The sequence below is a fragment of the Sinocyclocheilus rhinocerous genome, unplaced genomic scaffold (genome assembly GCF_001515625.1).
Source record: "Sinocyclocheilus rhinocerous isolate Xijiao unplaced genomic scaffold, SAMN03320098_v1.1 scaffold558, whole genome shotgun sequence".
NCBI classification, from domain to species: domain Eukaryota; kingdom Metazoa; phylum Chordata; class Actinopteri; order Cypriniformes; family Cyprinidae; genus Sinocyclocheilus; species Sinocyclocheilus rhinocerous.
Genome location: NW_015634502.1, coordinates 293358 through 308723, shown reverse-complemented (window position 1 = coordinate 308723; position 15366 = coordinate 293358). Strand labels below are relative to the sequence as shown.

Below are 15366 nucleotides of genomic sequence, written 5' to 3'. Positions count from 1 at the left end.
CATTTCAAAGAGCCCAGATATGGATAATTAATACCTGTACAAACCTGTTGACATAATGTTTCGAGCGTAATGGGGAACATTTGTCATGAGAACAGTAATAGTCTTTTCATTAGCTATAATTTGCAAACAATTTATTGGACGTCAATACTTGTTTGGATGCCTGCCTTTTTTTTTTTTTTTTTAGACCAAGTTCACAAAATCAAAATGAATATTAAAGCTTTTATCCCTCTCCCCATTTTGTCTTAATTCAGGGAAATTATCTTTATCTCAAGTTGTTGTTTTTTTTGCACATTTCAACATTCATGTAGCTTTTTTTGTTCACTACGTAAATTACACACTTAAATTCCCATTTGTCACAAGTGCTTTTCTCCCTCTCCCTCTCCCACACACACACACAAATGTAGAGAGAGATGCACTCATGTGTACACTTCTCACTCTCTACACATACAACAAGCCTCTTGAGGCGGTTGTCATGACAGCGTCAGCGGTGCTGGGGGGTCAGAGTGGGGTCAGAGTGGGGTCTAGGGGTTGGTGGAAGGGGGAATCTGGGGCATAAGTGATAATTTAGTGATGTCATGGTGGATATGGGGAGGCGTCCACCTTACGAACAAGTGTATTCTTAATGCAGATTGTAAGTTATATCATTCACTCAGGCAGGTTTTTTTCACGCCTATTCCCAAATTTTTTTGAAAGTCTTCATATATTAATCATATCACATATTCTCAATGTACTTTAATGTATCCATTCAGGCTTCAAAGCAGAAGCACCTGACATGACTTCAGAATGCTGACCCCCCTCATCAACCCCTGGTGCCACATTTATAGAGAAAGGCACAATGCAGGGGCGTCAATAACAGTAAGCAAGAGTGCCTAATCCCTGCAGCTGTCAGCCCTGGGAGTATTAAGCCTCCATTCTGAAGATTCTTGGGTCTTTGCCAATCAAAAACCAACAGTAGTTGCTGTGAGAGTCCGTTGATGACCAAACAATCTATTCTTTGGCTGGAGAGGACAGTGGATACGAAGAAAAATAAAGTCATCACATCAGAAGGGCATGAAAAGGCTTGGAGGAAAAAAAAGATGCAGGGTGTTCATCAGCCGTTGATCTGGTCCAGCGATGCTACACTAATGTCAAACTGTAGTGTCTGGTTGTTCTCAGACTATCTGGAAAATGTAACGGTATGACAAAAGAATAAAAATAAATGTTGAGTCAAGTGTTGAGTGAGGGATGCCAAGAATAGCAAACGGAAACTTGTTAACCTAGAGATTTGAACCCTTTATTTTCTTTGACTACTCGTCACCGTATGTAAGATGATCTCAACTCTTTCTCAATTGGTCATACTTTAGGTCTGAATGGGGTTGTGGAACGATTGTCCAGTATTTCGGTACCATATCAGTTGTATCATACTAGTTTTTTTTTCATTCATCAGTTGATATCGGATATTAAATTGTGCATGCTAATTCTCTCCATTTTTGCATTTAGATTAACTTTTTCATCATCTAACTATCAATTAAAGTACATCTTTAAAAAAAGTTAAATGGAATCTTAAGCAAATGTCAAAATAAATATAAATTTTTAGACTGTACAGTGTAAAGTGGTAGCATTTAAATAAAATTATTTATAAAAATAATAGAATTTATTAAATAGAATTAGTGCTGTCAAATCGATTAATCGCATCCAAAATAAACGTTTGTTTACATAATATATGTGTGTATTGTGTATATTTATATGTATATATAAATACACACATTACACCAAATACACAAAATAATGTTCTTTTTAGCAGCATCATATGACCCCTTTAAGCCAATAAAATATGCTGAAAAATTACAGATATTATATAATAGTGAATAATATTTTGTGTATATGTCTATATAATTCAATAATATATATATGTATGTGCATGCACGTAATTATTGGCTGCTAAATCTGGCAGTTGGCCTGTTAACAATAATAATTTTGCATATGTACAGTTCATTGCAATATTAATATTTATAATTTTTATTTACTTTTGTATGATGTTTTGGATTATAATTTGATCTCCAATGTAAAATCTTGGTCCTTAAGCAAAGTCAATTCTAAACAAATCAAAATGCCATTTGAAACCAAGAACTAATGGATTAAATCTCCTTTATTCTTTTGATGCAGTGCATAACAACATTGCATCCTATCATAAGGTCCCCTGATGCTGGAAAACAGCTGTCAGCTATGAATAGCAGGGGCCATGCTGGTGGGGTAATTGTAGAGGAATTCAGTGTTTATCATGTAAATAAAAGAAGAGAGGCCATCGAAACAGGTGTTGGTATGCACCGGGAGGGCCATGTGCTGTTCGCCCCGCTCTGCGTAAAGTCTCTCTAATGCTCCTGCTCTCAATTTGTAACATTACAACACACAAGCACCACTTTCAGGGATCTGGTTTTGCCAGAGGGGAGGGGAGCATCGTGGCAGGGATTAGGAAAAGAGACGGGCAGAGTTCATGTGTGCGTATTTATGTGTGCGTGTATGGCTTGAGAATGATGGAGTGCATTAATACTGCATGATGCAAAAGCGCCTTTTTTGTTATTTCTAAATTAGTGCCTCATTATTTTCCCATTCGTAAAAACCTATCATATGTACCGGCTGCTGTTTCTTTTTGTATGAGGAAATGGTTGTTGCTTGGTGACTGCACACTGCTGACGTGTGAAGGTGAAAATGGCGCTGTGGTTTGTGGGTATCGGTCACTTCAAAGACCCACAGATAAGATGTTTGGAGCTAAACAGCCTTTGAAGACAGGAGCTGAATCCGGTCCTTAAGGGTGGTGAAGCTTAGCCAATGACTCTAAGGCTGTCTACTCTGCCCGGGTTTAAATGCATAGTCCTGGACCTTCGTGTAGGGGGCAGCCAACATTAGAGCTGGAGAAGGGCCACAATTCCCTCAACAGTGGCACACACTTAGCTCCCTGACACTAGAGAGCATATGTGTGTTTGTGAAAACCTTCCCTCATGTGCTAAGCGCACGACATGAACTTACTTTAGACCTGGCCCTGAGAAAGCCAATCTGTTATGCCGCTTGCCAGTATACTTCAGGACTGGCTGTTGGCCATTTTTGCAAAAACATGCAAAGGCTACAATGGATGGGTTAGAGCAGGGATCCTCAAATCTGGCCCACGAGATCCACTTTCATGCAGAGTTTAGCTCTAACCCTAATCAAACCCGCCTGAGCATGCTAATCAATGTCTTCAGGATCATTAGAAAATCACAGGTAGGTGAGTTTGATCAGGGTTGGAGCTAAACTCTGCAGCGCATTGGCCCTCCAGGGCAAGATTTGAGGAACCCTGGGTTAGAGTGTCAAAAATAAATAAATAAATAAAAACTATGAAAAGTCCCTAATAATAGGGCTCAATGTATTGTGTTAATAATTTGAAGGAATGGTTTATTTTAACCATTTCATTATTGAATGGTGTTTTACATATAACATTGAGTTGTATTTTAGAGTTAAAGGAAACATTAGTAAACTTAACGCATAGTGACTTGGCAGAAAATTACCAGTACATTTTCAGGGGGGGGTTTTTCTACGGTGTATAGTTAAAGAGATTTTTTATAAAAAAAATATAAAATGTGACCCTGGACCACAAAACCAGTCATAAGGGTCAATTTTTCGAAATTGAGATTTATACATCATCTGAAAGCTGAAATTAAGTTTTAATATATTTACAGTAGGAAATGTACAAAATATCTTCATGGAACATGATCTTTACTTAATATCCTAATGATTTCTGGCATAAAAGAAAAATCAATAATTTTGACCCATACAATGTATTTTTGGCTATTGCTACAAATTTACCTCAGCGACTTAAGACTGGTTTTGTGGTCCAGGGTCACAAATATATAAGAGATCTGAAGATTTTTTATTCACGGTTTGTCTGATCATATGCTTTTGAAAAGTGTGATTGATAATATAAAAAAACAAGATGTTTTAAATGTAACTTGTGTTTGTCAGTTTTTGTTTCAATTGCAAAAACTTTTTGCTCAAATTTACATATGTATTTTTGAGCACAAATAATTACAAAGAAACAGCAAGTAATGTATCGAATTAAACATGACATTAAGTAGGAAAACAAATAGTATTCTTTTGTAAAACATGCTCCAAAAAGCTTTGCATTTACAAATTATTTTTTTACGATGTATAAATTATACTGACCTGTTCATTTACTCTTAAATATACTGTAATAAAAAAACCTTTAGTAATAAATCTCCCCAAAATGTACCTATGTTAGAAGACAAGCCTTTATATTTGGATTAACAACTCTTAAAAATGCATAAACAAAGGGGGGAAAAATGAAGTTGTACATAATGATCTTTTACAAGGAAATGTATAAGTGTATTTATTCAGTGTATAAGCTGCTGGCCTGGTTTGCTGGTTTAAGGGTGCTTTGGGTTCTTGTCTGACTGGAAGATCAGTCGCTAAACTAGTAAAACCCACTTTTTTTCTCAGCAGGAAAGCTAGAAAGTAAAACTGAGTTCCTGGTAAATGATTATTGTATTTCTTCTGTGGTGGATGTTGAAACATGACCCTCTTGACCCCTTTGTACACTTGTTAGTCCCTGGGGGCTGTTTTCTGAGTCTGTGGCAGCTCTATTGCTAAGCTAATGCGTCACGCTAATGAGTGCTAACATTGACAGCAGACCGCATTAGCCCCACCCAGCCTGCGTTCTGAGAGGTGATAGGGTTGACTGCTTCACCTTTTCTTCTCCACCTCAGTGGTTTAATTGCTTGGGCTAAAGCTCTTGTTACTTTTTTCTCTCTTTCTTTCCCATTTTTCTGTTGTTTACTCAGATTTGCTAACTGAAAAGGTCACAAAATCTTCAGAGGCCTTGAGACAGTACAAGGTTTGGGGTGCAGAATATGCTTTTGATTCTCACTTTCTTCACAGGAGAATGAAATGTAGCCTGAGGATTTGGAGGGGATTTCAGAGATTTGGAGTTTCTAGTTCAGCTTGTCATGTAGCCGTGTATCTTGGGTGATGTAATGTGGAGTGGTTTATCTACATGCATGCTTTCATTTAGATCTATTATGTTGTTTTACCCAATGATAGTCAGGGATTTTTTAATGGTATTTCTGGCCTTTGAAAAAAAAAGGAGCAATCTGATACTGATTGGCTCATTAAACTGCAAATTAATCCAACATAGACTCATTGGAAAAACATGCCTCAAAACTCCAAAAACACCGGGGGAGCTGCGGCGTACCTGGGGGTAAGGACAGACAGACGAGGCGAGAGAAAAGGAGACGGAAGGATGAGGAGAGACAGAGACGAGAGAGGGGAGAGAGGGGAAAAAAAAAACTTGTTCCGGTTCCCAGACACACTGCCGCTCGGCCCTCCACCAGCTGGGTAAACTCGTCTGCGATGCCAGGCGGCGGCACTGGACAGCCCTCGGTGGACGGCCCGACACTCCTCCGCCGCCCGGTGGACGGCGATGGCTCCTCCGCGTTCGGGCAGCCGGCAGGAGTCCCTCGTTCCCCGCTCCTCCCCATCATGGCGGATGGCAGTAGGCTCCGGCCTCAGGCGAACGGCGGCGACTCCTCCGCTCCCTCGCCATGCTCGATGGCACCGCGGATTCACCACAGCGGCGAGGGATCTCTGGCAGCATGTCCCTGCTTCCTCCCGGGTTTCGGCACCAATGTAACAAACGTTCGTAGTTCGGGAAGAAGGAGGCGGGAACCGGCGAATGTTCAAAGAAAACTTTAATAATAAAATAAACACAAAATGGCACGACAGCCCCTCGCGGACGACCAGAACCAAAACACAAAATAAAATCCAGGCCTGGTCCTCTCTCGTCCAACACTGTCGTCACTCCTCCTTTATCCTTCCGGAGCTCCTCCGTGAGACTCGAGACCGGTGAGTGGCGCAGGTGTCATGCATTAGCATTTACTCCACCGGCCTCGCTCCGTTCCCACGGCTCTCGGCCCCGCCCCTCTCGTCACAATATACAATTTGCTGCAGTTTCCAGCTGAAATTAACACTATAGTGGAAATAAAATAACTGTTATTCCTTTTCACACAAACTGTAATGGGGCAGGGGAAGATTATTGATTAATAAACACTTATTTTCAAGTGTTTCCTTGCACAACAATTTTGATTTGTAAACTAATGTTTGCATCCAGAGTCGTAGCCATCAATTCAGAAATGAGAGGGACGTAATACCATTTTTTCCTGACATTTGTCTGTTAAAAGTCAATTTATCTCTTCTCACCTATGAAGTTTCTTTTGTTTGTTGTGCGTCATCATGCTTTCTGTTCAGCCCTTACAAAAAAAAAATCTGAATTAAACATCAACAATCATCTTCATTCTAATTTGTAATACGTTACAAAAGAGCTACAAAAATACACTGAATAAGTGCACGTTTGTGTGGGGTAGCTAATATTTAAATTGCCTTCAAAGCTCACTAATTATTCATCAGGAGTTTAAAAAGAAAATATGTAGCAAATTATTCATCACAGTTCAGATACCACATGCCAAGGCAACTTGCACCGATTGACTTAAAATGTGAAAAAGGACTGTCGCTTTGAACTCATTGTGACCTCTCTGAATGTTGGATAGAGTGCGGATGTGAGCATGGGCGTGACACGTGAGTGAGCGATTGTCATGAAAACATCAGGTCACGTATAGACTATCTTGTCTCTTTGAATTCTAAATCTGGATTTATGCATACACATTATCTCATGAAAACCTCCATGTGAAGACACTTTCCCAATGAAAAAGTGCGGGAGGCAAATTTACATTTTATTAAAAGTGCAAACGGACACGTTCGATTTTCCAAACTGCTGCAATATGTACAACAACCAACACATTAAAACATTGCCAGATTCCGCTTCATCTGTTTCTGAGAAAATTTAACATGCTTTTAGCATCACTCACTGGACGTTTGGCGTTGAAACAAGAAGTAACGTAATATAATTTTGCAGAAATGTCACCACAGGCACGTTTTTCAGATGAGGCTGGTTCACATAAAGGGATCACATAAAGTTGTATTGAATTTTTATATGGATTGGTTTTATACATTCTTTTCTTGTTTTGTCATTGGCCTATTTATTTAATGACTATAGAGCTAACAAAACCTCAGAGAAGATGTACACATACTCACAAAAATTATTATTCTTGGCAGATGTAACTCATTGTCAGACAGTAACCGCTCCAGGCTAAAATGCAGAATGTCAACAGTACGACAATAGTCTCTGATCGTACGCCTCTGATTTCCTCCCATGGGCTGTTCCCAATGTGCCTCTGGAGATCAGGTGGCCCAGATAAACATATGCAATCTGTCACTGCCCACAACTAATAGACAAAACAGCCACCCTCATGCAGTTTTCCATCTATTTTGTTGCATCATTTACCAGAAATCAACCATCTAATATCAAGTAGAAAACAAGTTTTATGGATGAAAAAATGACTAGTGGAAAATTAACCACATACTTGAAAAAACAGAGCAAATGAAGTGAAATCAAATGGAAGTGTACAGCATCTCAGCCCTTGATTTTTGAGGAGCTCATGTTTCTGGTTTTCTTGGCATGCAGGATTTAGCCTGATCATCCATCTTTAGTGATGCTGTCATTGTGTTTTGTGTGTCTTTGGTTAAAGGTTGCTAGCCGCTGTGGTTTAAAAGCACAGTGTGAGTCTCAGTTGAAGCTCTCAGTTAATTGTGACTGGTTTTGTAGTGAGTTATAGGCTTTTAGGCCTCTTCATCACATGAGAAGCCAACAGTAATCCAACCCACAGACGCAGCGATGGTTTTCCTGATTTAATCAATCTCGTGACTTGTGCACAAGAAATTTAAGATGAAGTCACCCATTAGAACCCTTCAATCATTTTCGGGGTATTAAACCAAGTAAACAAACATAGATGAAACAAAACAAATAAAGATGATCAGGTTTCCTTACTCTGTATTTAAGACATTAAAAATTCTACATGGCTCCAAGAGAACCAAGAAAAAGAATGGAATGAACATGATAAACCTAACCAAATGTTTGGTATACATAAGCACCAAAAAGATTACATCAAAGAACAAAGATGTCAAAGAGGAGACTGGACAGACATGTAAGGACGAGTCTTCTGTCACTGTGAGACTGATGAGGACCAACAGGTCTTCGAATTGAGAAATGGCCTGTCTTCTGTGGAGGAATGTGTGGCACAGGGTTATCGGCTCTAGACAATCCCTCAGAGCTCAGAAATGGCCTTCTACCTGATTCTGAAGTTTCTCAGATCCTTTTTACTGACTATATGAGCTGTTGGAAATGCACCCTTGAAATTCTTAGCCATATAGTTTGATTTAAAAACAGCCGATTCACAGAGATTTAACATTCTTTTAAATAATGGGGGACACGCAGGGTGTTGGTCATGTGATCAATCATGTCTTGCTTTATTCCTTGGGGCTCGCCTGCTAAAAGTCTTTCTTTGTTGGAAGGCCATTGAAGAGGTCTGTGTATTTCTCTTTAATTCATTTAATGACTTACAAACTCTCTTTTAAAAGTTTTACTTCTAGATTCAAAATGACCTCTAAATATCGCCATCTCCTCAAAAGCATGAGGCTCTGTAAATTACATGTTTCTTATTTGTCAATTAGAGCTGCTCTAAAGGGTCCTGTGAGTGAAAATGCAGACTTTGGTTCAGCAGGAGGGAGCCACTGCAGTTGAATCATTGAGGGAAAGTCTCCCAGAATCCTTTGTGTCGGGTCGCCCCATGACCTACTGTTTCCACATACCCAGGCTCCTTAATGGTAAATGTGCTGCGCTATTGGTTTTCTGTATTCATGCCTGCTGCATGGAAACTAATTTCCACTTGAAGAGGAGCTCAGCTGGAGAGAGAAAAATAGAGTTTTAGAGACTGGGACAGAAACGAGTGCAAAGAGAGTGAGTCTTTGCCAAATTATATTTGTATTCGTTTTTCACTAGAAATGTCATTATTAAAACTAAAGATTTGTGTATTTTAATTGCATATACATTTTCTATCCATTTGGATTACAATTTTTTTTGCATAATCAAACTAATAAACTTAATGTGATGCATATTTGTCAGTCATACATAAATGAAACATGAATGAGATTTTTGTAGTAGTATTAATACACTGATTATGTTTTAAATACACAGTAAACAGGTTTATATATTTATCATCAATAAATCCAATTGATTTAATTTTCTTACATTTTAACTAATTGAGTCTTGCTTGTTCAACAGGAAGCAATATTCAAACCATGTACATACTTTTCAACATATTAATAATCGATTCACACTTTTCTCCATACCACTCCAAAACAAGCATAACACACTACAGAAAAACCAAAACACTATTTAAAATAATGTAAAAATTATTATGTAAGTCTTCTGAAAGCATGAAATAACTTTGTGTTAATTCATTTAAATTAAATTTAATTTGAATTGCATTTATTTATGGTGCTCTTTTATTTCTAGTATTTTTGTTTCATTTAGTTCCACTGAAAAAAAATAAGGGTGTGAAAACAATGACATAATTTTAATTTATATAGTTAATTTTCCATTAAAATAAGTTGATTGAGTAATATTATAAGCAAGCATGCATAATACCATTAAATACATTTGAAATCTATATCTAGATATGTTTTTCAGACCATATCCCTTGTTTTTTATCCATCTGTTTTTCATCCTTCCCACTGTCTGTCTCACCCTCTGCTGCTCAGTTTATTGCCTCACCCTTGTCCTTGACCTCTGTTTATTCTCAGATTCACTCAGCTTCCTCTCCGTTTTATAAGAACCTCATCATTCTGTCGCTCCTTATGCAGGTGTGGCTCACTTATGCAGACACACACACAGTGATAATGACACCCCTGTAGCCACTTGAGGCATATAATTAGAGAGCAGACATGTGCTGACTCTTAACGATAGGTATTCTCCAGGCTACAGGACTCACCCATGACTGCACCCTCACATTTACAGTGCATCTCAAAATAAAAGATTCACTCCCTCAGGTTCAGAAATAAAAGCATGATGCAGATTGTTTGGAACTATACTGCCATGTGTACTGTTAACAAACAGAGAAGTCAAAGCGGTGTATCATTACAGATAATCAGTGTTGGGTTACTAAAAGTAGCGGCACTACTAATTTAACTACTAATTTTCAGTAGCGGGACAGTTGTTGTTATCAAAATAGTGTAGCTGTTCAAGTAACTAAAGCTATATGTTCGTATACGATATTGTACTGCACAAGCAAATTTACTCCTCATTATCGCATGAACAAAATGTTGACTCTTTTGAAGCATTTAGCTGATTCAGTGAACCTCTTAAAAATCTACAACATGATTCATTTGAAAATCTTAATTTGCTACAATTTAAAAATATATATATTTTGTCATATGCTTTTGTATTTTTTTTTTACTTGATTATTTCACATTAATTGGACGATTAGTGTAAATTTAATTGTTCATATATTATTCAGTGCTTTCATTCAAATCGAGATTCATATATTTTTTATTAGTAGCTTGTAACTACATGTAGCTTGACAAGCTACAGTTTCAAATTAGCTTCCTCAACACAGCAGCTAATGATGTTGTTATATTTCAGTATTCGTTAATGTTCTTCTTTTGTAATGTTGTGCATATATTTACATGTAAACAAGACAAGTGAGCCAAAAGGAAGCAAATCAGACATAATTTGGGAGCGCTCGGCCTCTCCTGTCTGTCTGGATCTGTAAGATAAATTTGACATGATGACAATAATGTGTTTGTGCCAGGTTTTAATCTTCTGAAATCTTCACAGGCTGGTCATTCCCTCTGGTGCCTTTCAAGAGTAGCAGCAGTGCTATTGTTTTATGACTCTCACACATTAGTTGTGCTAAACGCGTACTGTAATATCTTTAAACCAATTGGTCTGCTTCAGATCCTAAAGTATATTTCTCTGAAGCGTTTCTGGTTTCCAGTTCAAATTAATGATACGTTAGCACATTTATCATAGATAAAGAGCGCTGTCTTTTGGCTATTGTTTCTCTGTCATTTTTCATCACTTGGAAAAGTGTCATTTATCTTGGAAGAGGGCCAAAGTACAGCACTTCATAGCGTGTTACAAAGCGACCTCAGCGAAGATGTCGTTAGTGGTAGAACCACAACAAACCTGTTAAATAACAGCATAGTATACAAAGTGTACTTTTGTGGTGACACTAATTATTTTACAGGATTATTCCGGGTTCAATTTTTTTTAACTTGTCCCTCCTGTTTTTCTTTATATAACCACAAGATATAAACTATATGTGTTAACATGATTTTAGAGAAAAATCTCCAGTCTTTAGTGTCACACGATCTTTCAGAAATCATTCTAATAGTGAATGAATACAGTATGAGTGCTTATGAAATAATAAGCTTCACATTTCTGCTTTTAAATTCTCCAAAAATTGGTCCCATTTTCTTCCATTGTGTTTCTCAGTTAACTTTTTTCATGGTAATCAACATTGCTGTTGATTGAGCTTAACTTGTACTGAACATGGACTATTTATTTAAACAACAAATATGTTGTGCCTCACTGTAAACTCCACTTTAAATTGAGTTAAAGTAATGGACATATTGTACATATAAATCAGCATTGTTTTGAGCTCAACATCTTTGATCATTTTCATTATAAAACATGCTAGCAAGTGTTTGCGTTCCTGTTACCGTTATCCCTCATTAAGCATGTAAATCTTTGTACACAGCTTGCGTAGATACGTGCCCGCCATGTTTAGCACCTCAGAACAGGGTGATTTTTTGCAGATACGGAGGCTCACAGTAGGTTTGCCATTCCCTGCTGGCCGGGACTAAGAGTTTAAGAATTAATGCAAGACAGTGTGACATGGATTTGCCGTAGCTGGAAGGATTTGGCAGACGTACTTAAGAAACTATTGCTCTCTGACTGCATAGTTTTCTAATCTCTTTTGGGGCGCACGTCCCCACTGCAGAAAGACTTGCTGCCCTCTCCCACAGTCTAACACTGTTTTCGTGGAAAAGGCCATTTGGCTTCAGATATTTGTCTTTTTTTGTCCCCAGATAAAAAGCTAAAAACAAAACTAGGCTGTGTACCTATGGATAATTTGAGCTGTTGTGTTTAAATACCTCAATGTTGTGATTTAACTGGCCTGCCCTTGGGAAGGTGTTTATAGTCCTCATGGTGGATGGCTGTAAATGCTCTGAGAAAAGACAGAGAAACTTACAGCCCTGTGTGGAAACGGTAGTCAAATATTAAAAAAGCAACCAGACACCTTTAGTGCTTTGTTTTCTTTTCTCTTCTGGGCCTCTTTACTAAAGGGTGGGACTTTTCTCAGATTTTCAGTGACCTGTAAACAGGCCTAAATTTGAGGCTGGGCTTTTCAGGGCTTCTATGCTAACAAGACCTGAGCATTGTTGAAATCGCTCTTGTTTTATGGGCCACATTTATGGAAACTAATTGGAACTGTTCATGAAATGTATACAGTTGCTGTCAGTGAATGAACTTGCTAGTGTTGTAACATGCATGAACTGAATGTGTCTTTCTCTCTCACACTTGCAGATCTCGGTGGGTAAACTACTGCTGTCATTATCATGATGCAAACCCTGCTTCTCATCCTGAGCTTATGTGTCTGGGGTTGTCATGGCAATGCCCGCACAACACCCCGAGTGCACCTGTCATATAAAGGTGAGAAATGTGGCTTTTTTTCCCCTTGTTTTTTAAAACATGTACGCACACATTTTTATTTGTATGTGTATTCTTTTCTGAGTTAACAATACATTACTGGTCTGATATAATGAAACAGTATTTAATATGCATTTTTTCATTTTTGGTAATTAAATGAGCCACTGAGGTGATCATAATTATTAGATCTCATTATCACATAAAATCCCCCTAAAAATAATTGCTTCGTTTTGGGCTAAATAACACCTGAAAATAACTGGTACAACCATTCAGGCAGAAATGTAAAACATTTAGCAAATGTCAGTGCTTTTTATCCTGGATAGATATGAGGGAATTTTAAAAGTGTCATTTCCATACCTGGAAGTGTCAGGGAAATTAATAAAATATTAAAAAGTCATGGAAAGTTCTATAATGAATATATATTTTTGTCAAGCCCTAAAATATTTTATCAGGTAGAAATTGTTTTGTAATTGCTAATTACAAAGTTGGTATATGTTAGGGCTGTGCAATTAATCGCATGCGATTGTCAAGCACATCTCGTCAGTAAAGCCGGTTCCGTGATTGGTAGTAAATCGCCATCACCTGCTTTCAGATGGAGCGGCATTTACTACACAGAGCCGTAGTTCACTGACAAGCTAGGCAATATCGCGTTCATAATCGAATGCGATTCATCTGCGATTATGAATGCGATATTGCCTAATTGTCAGTGAACTACGGCTCTGTGTAGTAAATGCCGCTCCATCTGAAAGCAGGTGATGGCGATTTACTACCAATCACGGAACCAGCTTTACTGATGAGATGTGCATGACAATCGCATGCGATTAATTGCACAGCCCTAGTATATGTAATTTTTAAAAATCCAGTAATCACAAACTACTCTATAATTAGTTCTTGGAATTTCTTGAAGTACAAAAAAGTACATTTATTTTATTTAGTTATTTTTCATTTATTACCACTCCTAGTTTTTGTAAATAATAAAACAAGCCGCTTTACCAAAAATATCTTACATGGCCTACATGGAGGGCCTTCAAGGGCCTATTGTCTTAGAATATGGTCAAAAAGGTTGAGAACCACTGAATAGAAATTGTTTTTTAGATGTAAGGATTCTAAAAAGAAAATGTTCATTTTCATGTTGTTCCAAACCTGTTATGACTTTCATTCTTCTGTGGAACACAAAAGAAGACATTTTGAAGAATGTTTCAATTGTTTTGTTAATATAATGGAAGTGAACAGGGTCTAAAACAACATTGTACCCCATTGACTTTCATTGTATGGACACACACACACACACACACACACACACACACAAATACTTTTCAAAATATCATCTTTTGTGAAGGAAGTCATGCAGGTTTGGGGTTTGGAACAAAATGAGGTCAGAAAATAATGGCAGAAAATTCATTTAATGGCATGTAAGATTAAAATTGCCTTAATAAAAAATATTATATTTGACACCTACATTATCATAAATTCTTTTCTCAAACTTTGTCCATGTGGAAACTTGTATTTTCTAATGTTTATTTTCCTCTTAATTTGAAGGGCACATTTGAGTTTTTTTTAGAAAGCCTGTGGAATGTAGTTATCATGCTTTGTGGAGCTTCTGAGCACTTTATGTCATCAGTGGCTTTTTAATGCCTCTCTTTTCTTACTGTTCCTCATGTCACACTCTCTCTCTTTCTCACTTTCTCGCTTCCTGTCTTCCTGTGTATGTTTTGAATCTGACACCAGCATGCCTCATCTCCCAATTAATGCCCCAGAGAGGGGACTACCCATCATCTCCTCTGCAGGGGGATGTGTCACGATGGGGCACAAAGAGATGCAAGCAGAGCGAGGCAGATGTTTGAAGTTTAAAAGTCAAATCTCTCGAACACAAAAGCATTAGCATTTTTTCCCATTCAGCTCGCAAACGGCGGTCAAAGAATGGGCGTGAAAAGATACAGTGGCGTTGTTGAAGAGATATTGTTTTATATAATGAAAGACACTAGGCACAGCTGCATGCAGACACATTTATAATACTATTTTGCCCATCCGTCTGACAGAAGCGCAGCAGCACAACAGGTCAGAGTCTGACATGAATTCGCTTTCAGTTCTCAACTGTCACACACAAAACCCAGCAGGTGCCTCTGCAGTGGAGCCCCATTACTTTGTATAATCCATCAGAAAGTATTCACACACACATACACACACACACACAGCTACACAGAGAAAGGCATAAACTCACACACACACTTACAGTATCCTCTGCAAGGTATATTTAGTGCACAACCTGGTGGCGTGTGCCAACCTGTGCCAATTCAGCAAGCTGAGACATGGTTCTTCATGACACCCTACTGTCAGGATGCTGGGCTTTCCTGACACAGTGTCCCGACCAGGCACGACGCGATAATATTCCAACTACAATTTTTCAGGCTACACTGAAAATGAAAATGCTGTGCAAAATGCTTTTGTGTTCGCAAAGCACCTCAGAGCTGAACAGTGTGAAATAAAGAACACATACATTCATATTTTGATACTTCTCCATGCAACACTTTTTATGGCTTTCCTTGTGAAAATTAAGGAATTTGTCATAATTTCCAGTGTTTCCGAGTTTTTTCACAGTCAGTCTTTCCATTGTTTGTGTTTAATATACACTAACCACGTATTTGTACACTATTTGTACAAAATGTATGAACATCATTGCATTATACGTATATATATATATATATATATATATATATATATATACATACAGT

General features: G+C 37.9%; 1 protein-coding gene across 1 annotated transcript in view; it reads left to right on the top strand.

The window, feature by feature from the left end:
* Window positions 1-15366, top strand: part of LOC107745751 (semaphorin-3F-like) — a 36599-nt gene that overhangs the window by 2926 nt on the left and 18307 nt on the right. The window contains exon 2 of the mRNA XM_016559703.1: window positions 12512-12637. Coding sequence (XP_016415189.1) covers window positions 12544-12637 — 94 coding nt within the window. The 5' untranslated portion in view covers window positions 12512-12543. The remainder of the gene's footprint in view (window positions 1-12511; window positions 12638-15366) is intronic.